Consider the following 6,611-nt stretch of genomic DNA (forward strand, 5'->3'; position numbering starts at 1 on the left):
AAATGTAAGAGTCCTTTCAAAGTACTGCCAGCTGAAAGTTCTTTTCAATTAATAGATCCAAACCAATTAATTATATCATCATCACTGTACAGACCTTTTTAGACTGCAAGAGGTAAATGGATAGGGATGATCTAGGGCCATATCCATCTTTTAAAATTTCTTCCTTTTAAAATGGTTTTGCATAGTCCTGCAGACAGAGGTCTGTGTTTATCTAAAGAATCTTAACGTGTTTGCTAAACTTCATTCAGAGATTCAGGTTAATGCACCTCATCTATCCTGTTAAAGTAGCAATTATGCATCTGGAAGAAAAGCTCTGTTTCCAAGGCCCCTTAAGTCTGTGCCAGTAAAAGTACCATCTGCAGCTGTGGTTTACAAGAAAAGAAACATTAGAGCAACAACTCTCCAATTTACAAACCAGGATTATAAACTCCCCACACAAATATTTCATTGACAGAACTGTGGGGACAGGGAAACCATCTCATTTAGTCAAAAAAAAACACCAAACACCGAAACCCCATGTGTGACTCCAAACATGTATTTTGAAAATACCAAAGAACTATGACATTTTTGCTCTGCCAGAAAAATGATCACATCTTGATTGAATACTTTGCCTTCTCATTTCCTTTTCCAAGCTGAAATGTCAACTATTTTAAGTAAAATCAGAATATTACTCAACCACAAATCAGAAAAGAACCTTGATGCCAGAGCTGTCCTCAAAAAGGCACATTCAGTTATACACCTTCAGTTTTACTATTAAAAAGCAGAGATGAAACCCTTCCAAATGCTTTACTGCTTAATGACACAATCACCAGCATGTTGTTAAAGCTCAACACTCTGACATTCTAGTCTTTATATCTGTAAACACCAAGATATTATGCCATGAGAAAACAATTCTTTTATTGAAACTAAGGATGTCTAATTGTGACAGGTGAATGTTTTAGCTCGAGAGATGAAATTCATATACATAACTATTTTTATGCAGCTTTCATGTTCCATTTACACAAATTGCTGGTTTAAAAGGCTTTAACAGTCTATCAAGAGTTCAAGTACTAAACTGCATAACACAAAAACATTATATTGTGTTATTGAAGTCAGATAGATAAACAACACCTTCTGATTATGATGATACCATTGTGTGCCTCACAGTGAACAGTAACACAGAAAACATTCACCTGGTTTCATATTCAAAATACTTGCTGAGAATCATGTATAAATGGATGAATGAACAGAGAGGGCTATTGTGTAATATTTTAATATAAGAAAGTCAAATTTATTCAAATCAGTAAGAAAAAAAAGTAGGGTTTTATCATGTCTGGAGTTCTGCCTTACTGAATTTGTGTTTGTTTATTATTCTGACAAGCTACAAAAATAAAAGATAAAAATACAGAGACAACACTAAATGTGTATCTTTTCTTTTGCAAGAAAACTGTCACAATATTATGCTCATTAAAAAGCTTTCGAAAAATAATAGCTCAGTGAAACACTAGACTTAATGGCTTGAAATAAATATCTTGCAACAGAGCTGTTTAAGCCACTATAAAAACAAACCTCTGAAACAGCAGAAGCACAAACACCAACCAAACAACAGAGAACCTGTGTTCACTGAAGTCGCAGTCTCACCATGGACTTCAGGAAGAACTAGATCAAAATAAGAGCTTTCACTACTTTCACATTTCCTTTTCAACTGAATCTTCCTTTATTTTCTTGCTACACCCAGCCAAAGATGGACTCCTCCTGGAGAAAAAAGTGACAAAAGTGAAGTGGTGCATTCCCTTCAATAGAAAAAAAGTCTCCATTTAAAGTGTGTCAAATAAAGAATATTCAGATTCCTCAGATTTTACTTTAGGATTTAGCACAATAATAGGACAAAATCCACCTCCCCACCTTGGCAAAGCATACAGTCCTTCCTGTGAGGATGGAGCTGTTCTAGTCCCCAAACACCACTGAAATCTTGAAAAAAAATTGAGTTCAATGTCAATAATACTTAATTTTCTAACTGGCAATTATTATTATAACATTAAACAAGATCAATGCATCTCTTTTAATATTAATTTATTTCTTTTAGTATTTAAGCTTGCTTGGCAGTTAATGGACTGTATACATACCCTGTCCAGGTATGCCCCATCCTGTGAAGTTTGGTTCACACCAGAGCCTGCAGGAGAACATTATGTGGAGGCAAATCATCATTTTCAGTCACACTGAATCTAATCTTAATTGCAACATTCCGAGGGGTAAATAGGGAGCATCAGAATTCAAGTAGACTTTTTTTTTTGTCCTCAAGAAAACCATTTATATAGACAGTAAAATGCAACATTAATTTCCAAGCGTTATTAACCCAGAAAAAAAAAAAAAAGATAAAAATGAACCCACTTTATTCAAATTTGTTGATCCATATCTAAATGTATGATTCCATTTGCTTCTTGATTAATGAAAAATTCAGATCAATAGGAGAATTATCTCCTAGATTTGATGTTGTGCAAAATCTGCTAATTAGAAAGAAGTTATTAGACTTGATGCTTTTCACCTAAATAGGGCTTAATAGTAGATTCTCAGCTGAAGCTCCAGAAAAAGGAGATACAATTACAATTACAATTACAATTAAGGACAGAGTAAGTGGAGAGGGGAAAGGGTTGGTTGATTGGTTGGTGGGGTTTTTTAAGTCACTGGAAATTATCTATAAAGAAAATGCTCTCCCTCAGAAAAGAAATGAATGTCTGAGAAGGGAACAGGCCCTGTCCATAAATACAAGTTTAAGCAGCACGTTGTTTATCCATAAAAAACAGAGAAACCATTATGGTGAGATGGTAAATCCACCCAGGATGTCATATATAAGCAGAATTTTGGTTTGGATTTTTTTTTTACAATAATTTGAAATGTTTGAGGCAATAAACCATTGAAGATTTCTCCTCCTTTTCCTTGTCCCTTGTTCTCCTTTTTCTTGATAGCAAACAAACAAAAGTCCAGGAAGATTTTTTTTTTTAATTCACTATCCTACATATCCATAGATCTGTGTGTCTTACATATATGTCTTTGTCCAACATATACATTCATAGCTGTGCACAAACACTTCTGCAATGATCTAAGCTGTAGGAGAAAGCATGTGGAACAGTTTCCATACAAGGAGAGATTTTAGTAGACTGGATCTTCTTAGCATAAAAATATGACAGAGGTCAATGGAATCTCAACTGATATAAAGAATATGAATAGCACATAATGAACACCCAGCATGTCATAATTCCACAATTAATCAGGAATTGGTTTTAAAGCCAACAAAAGAAATGCTTTTCCACATAATGCAGAATATTTGCAAAATAATTGCAGAATACATTATCAAAGTACTGTGGAATTTCTTCTCCTGTTCCAATAACATCCTGGATTGCAGGGGACATTCACTGGGGTAGAGATTTCTGTTCTGAACCAGAATTGCACTTCTTTTGTTCTCATGAAGAAAATTTTTGAGGGAGTATTTTCTTGTCACCTACGTGGAAATCTAATCTAACATTTTACAAGATAAGATACTGGCAGAAATTGGCCTACATTTTGGGATATACCCTAACTCCATGTGGAAAACTTCCATCAACACAAATGCAAGCGAAGCAGAAGTGTTGTGGGTGAACATGTCATTTTGTAACTTGCCTGGTAACTCTTCATGGATTAGCATATTCTTTTTCCTAAAAATTCATCAGACTGTGAGGCCAGAAATTCCAATTCCATTTGTAAGCATACACTGTATTATCTTAAATTGTGCAGCAACTACAATGTCTCTAATTGAAGTTGGCTCAATGCACAGCACCAGTTTTAATTCCCAAGTCATTTTCCAGTAATGAAAGAGCTGAATTCAGTGCACAGTGTGAGAACATGTTCGATGGTTATGTTAAATTGTGTTACAGCAGCCTTTGGGGAGCATCTCATTTATTTATTGTCTGTATGAAACCAACTGCTATTTTCCTACGTGGAAAAATAAATTGTTATTCACACAAGTAGTGCCTTGGACCGATCTGTGAATAAGTTCAGTTACACATTTCACATGTTCAGTAAAACTTGCAGATGTTTTATGTTCATGTCTTTAATGTCAGATTGCAGCAAACACTTCCACCATCCTTCCTCCAAATTAATGCACAGAAGACCCTCAATGAAACATAAGGGGCTTTTCAAATAAGGCTGGAAGTGTCTAAAGTATGCAATGAATTCCATTTGTGAGTTGTAAAACCTACTACCCAAAACAAACAGCTGAATGGACCTTAAACCTTGGGATCTTGAGTCAAACCAGTTGTATTAATAGTTTGTTTTTTCTAGTAAAATAAAAGACTATCAGTTTATTTCCTACCTTCTCCATCCAGCTGACTGCAGGCCAACAGTCGACTTCTGAACCTTTCATTTTCTTCAAGCATTTTTGAAATGACTTTCCAGACCTTATGCCAGACTTTGGACTGAAAGATAAAATGTGAAGCATATCAAAAGTTTGCATTAAAACATCTATTGGGCAGACCTTTAAATTCTACACAATGTCTATGAAGCCCAGCTGTTGTTTTTTGTTTTGTTGTTGAGGATTGGGAAGGAGGAGAAGTGAAGAACGGACATACATGTGGAATACTGGAAGAATTGCCTCTATTTGTAAGTTAAAGCCATAAATTCCTCCACAAATTTCCACATGAGATCTCCTCCTCCTTTCTTGCCTAGAACTCTGTGTTTATCCAGGACTTGTGAAGTACCCTTCTAGATAAGTAAAGCTTAGGAAAATGTGTGTAGAGCCATTAAGCTCTCTTCAAAGCCATCCAAAATGGGGGGAAAAATAAGATTGTTTATTTTTCCAGGAGCAAAACCTTTCCCATGTGATCCCTCAACAGCAGCATAACTCAGGCCCCATGCTCAGCTTCCAGAATGGTGTTGCTTATTTCATATCAAATCCATATTAATGGATATGGATAATAATTTGATATGAAATTTATTTTAGAGCAATAAAGCTCTGTCTGTAGTTGGCACATTTCAAACTTGTACCTTGAAAAGATTAAATTGGAACTGTTGATAAAGGCACCCAGACAGAGGTGGCCTAACAAACAGAAATAGCTGTTGATACACTGAAGTTTGGACTTTTTCTCGACCCCATTTGTGAAACTAGTTTAAAGATAATTCCTTTCTCGTGGATATTTATTGCTAAAACATATCACATATTCCTCATTCTTTTTGAAGACTATTAGATGTACCAGCAGAGTGATATTCTAGGATGTTATTAGCTGTTCCTCTGCAGTCAGTAGCATTTTACTGTTTTCAAATCAAGTATCTATGACATTACTCTATTCCAGTCTGGCTGATTACTTGTACTTCACACATTACAAAATCTCATAACAAGTTACTGTTTAATAAATGTCCCTTTCAAAATTTCAAGCATTTGAAAAACTAATGAACAGGAACAGGAATACATCTGTGAAGCAGAAAGCAATTTTGCATTGCTACAAGGATGGTGTTAATACCTCTGATTCCTGCCTTCACTTATTTGTAACCTGTGGGAGTTCTTTGTTTAAAACATGAGAAGAAGAGCTGCAGAGCTTTTTCCTGCTGGGTTTCACCCACAAGGTGTGCAGTGCCCTGGCCCAAATCCAGCAAAGCATTTCAGTACAGGCTTTAAGTCAACAGCGTACTCTCATTTTTCAAGGTAAGCGCACACTTAAGTGCTTTATTGAATAAGAGCCAGGATTTTAAAGCCTCCAGAGAGGGAAAATAATACCATTTTTTCTTTTCTGTAAGTAAGGATTTCAGTAACAGGCTACCAATTCCATCTTTCAATCTCCCTTATGCGCTCTCACACACAGAACAAACAGGAAGCAGTTTTCTCAAATGCCAAGGCAACTAATTCAGCTCCCCCAATTTATACCTTTTTCTTCTTTCGTTTTATGGCTTTATCAACATGTTTTGAAGGGATGGGAAAGTCAAAGGTGTGAGCCTTAGCTCTAGCCTCCTGGTCACCTAGAAAGAGAAATTAGAAAGCATTTTTTGAGTACTTACAATATATTCCTAAGAAAGCAGTTGATCACTGGAAGTGTTCAAGGCCAGGTTGGATGCAGCTCTGAGCAACCTGGTCTAGTGAAAGGTGTCCCTGCCCATGGCAAGGGTTTGGAATGAGGTGATTTTTATGGTCTCTTTCAACTCAAACCATTCTGTGATTGTACATTCCTATGAAATTTTTCACCGATGTAAGTTTAACACCCAGTCTAACTGTGCTGGGCACATTAAATTACAGAATCGCAAAATACCTGAGGTTGGAAAAGACCTCCAAGATCATCTAGTCCAAGCTTTGATCAAACACCACTTTGCCACCCAGACCAGAGCACTGAGTGCCACATCCAGTCATTCCGTGAACACCTCCAGGGATGGGAACTCCACCACCTCCCAGGGCAGCCCCTTCAGTGCCTGACAGCCCTTTCCAGGAAGAAATTCCTTCTAATGTCAAACCTGAACCTCCCCTGGCACAGCTTGAGGCGATCCCACTATTGCTGATACATATAGACAATAAGACAATGCTTGAGCCACCTCCACCCCTCAGAGAGCGAGGGGAGCCCCGGTGGGACAATATCCAAAGCCCACCCCTGGGAAAGGTGTTCCCGACACACGGG

The 6,611-nt window shown here is 36.9% G+C and overlaps 1 protein-coding gene across 1 annotated transcript in view; it reads right to left on the bottom strand.

Annotated features, from left to right (window-relative positions):
- Positions 1 to 519: 519 nt before the first annotated feature.
- The window catches only part of CUNH5orf47 (chromosome unknown C5orf47 homolog), a 9,581-nt gene continuing 3,489 nt past the window's right edge, over positions 520 to 6,611 (bottom strand). Inside the window, exons 3-6 of the mRNA XM_029960265.1 lie at positions 5,873 to 5,964; positions 4,328 to 4,430; positions 2,106 to 2,152; positions 520 to 1,734 (exon numbers count right to left, since the gene is read on the bottom strand). Of these exons, the coding sequence (XP_029816125.1) occupies positions 1,708 to 1,734; positions 2,106 to 2,152; positions 4,328 to 4,430; positions 5,873 to 5,964 (269 nt within the window). The 3' untranslated portion in view covers positions 520 to 1,707. The remainder of the gene's footprint in view (positions 1,735 to 2,105; positions 2,153 to 4,327; positions 4,431 to 5,872; positions 5,965 to 6,611) is intronic.

The sequence above is a fragment of the Manacus vitellinus genome, unplaced genomic scaffold (assembly GCF_001715985.3).
Source record: "Manacus vitellinus isolate BGI_N305 unplaced genomic scaffold, ASM171598v3 scaffold_25_pilon, whole genome shotgun sequence".
NCBI lineage: Eukaryota > Metazoa > Chordata > Aves > Passeriformes > Pipridae > Manacus > Manacus vitellinus.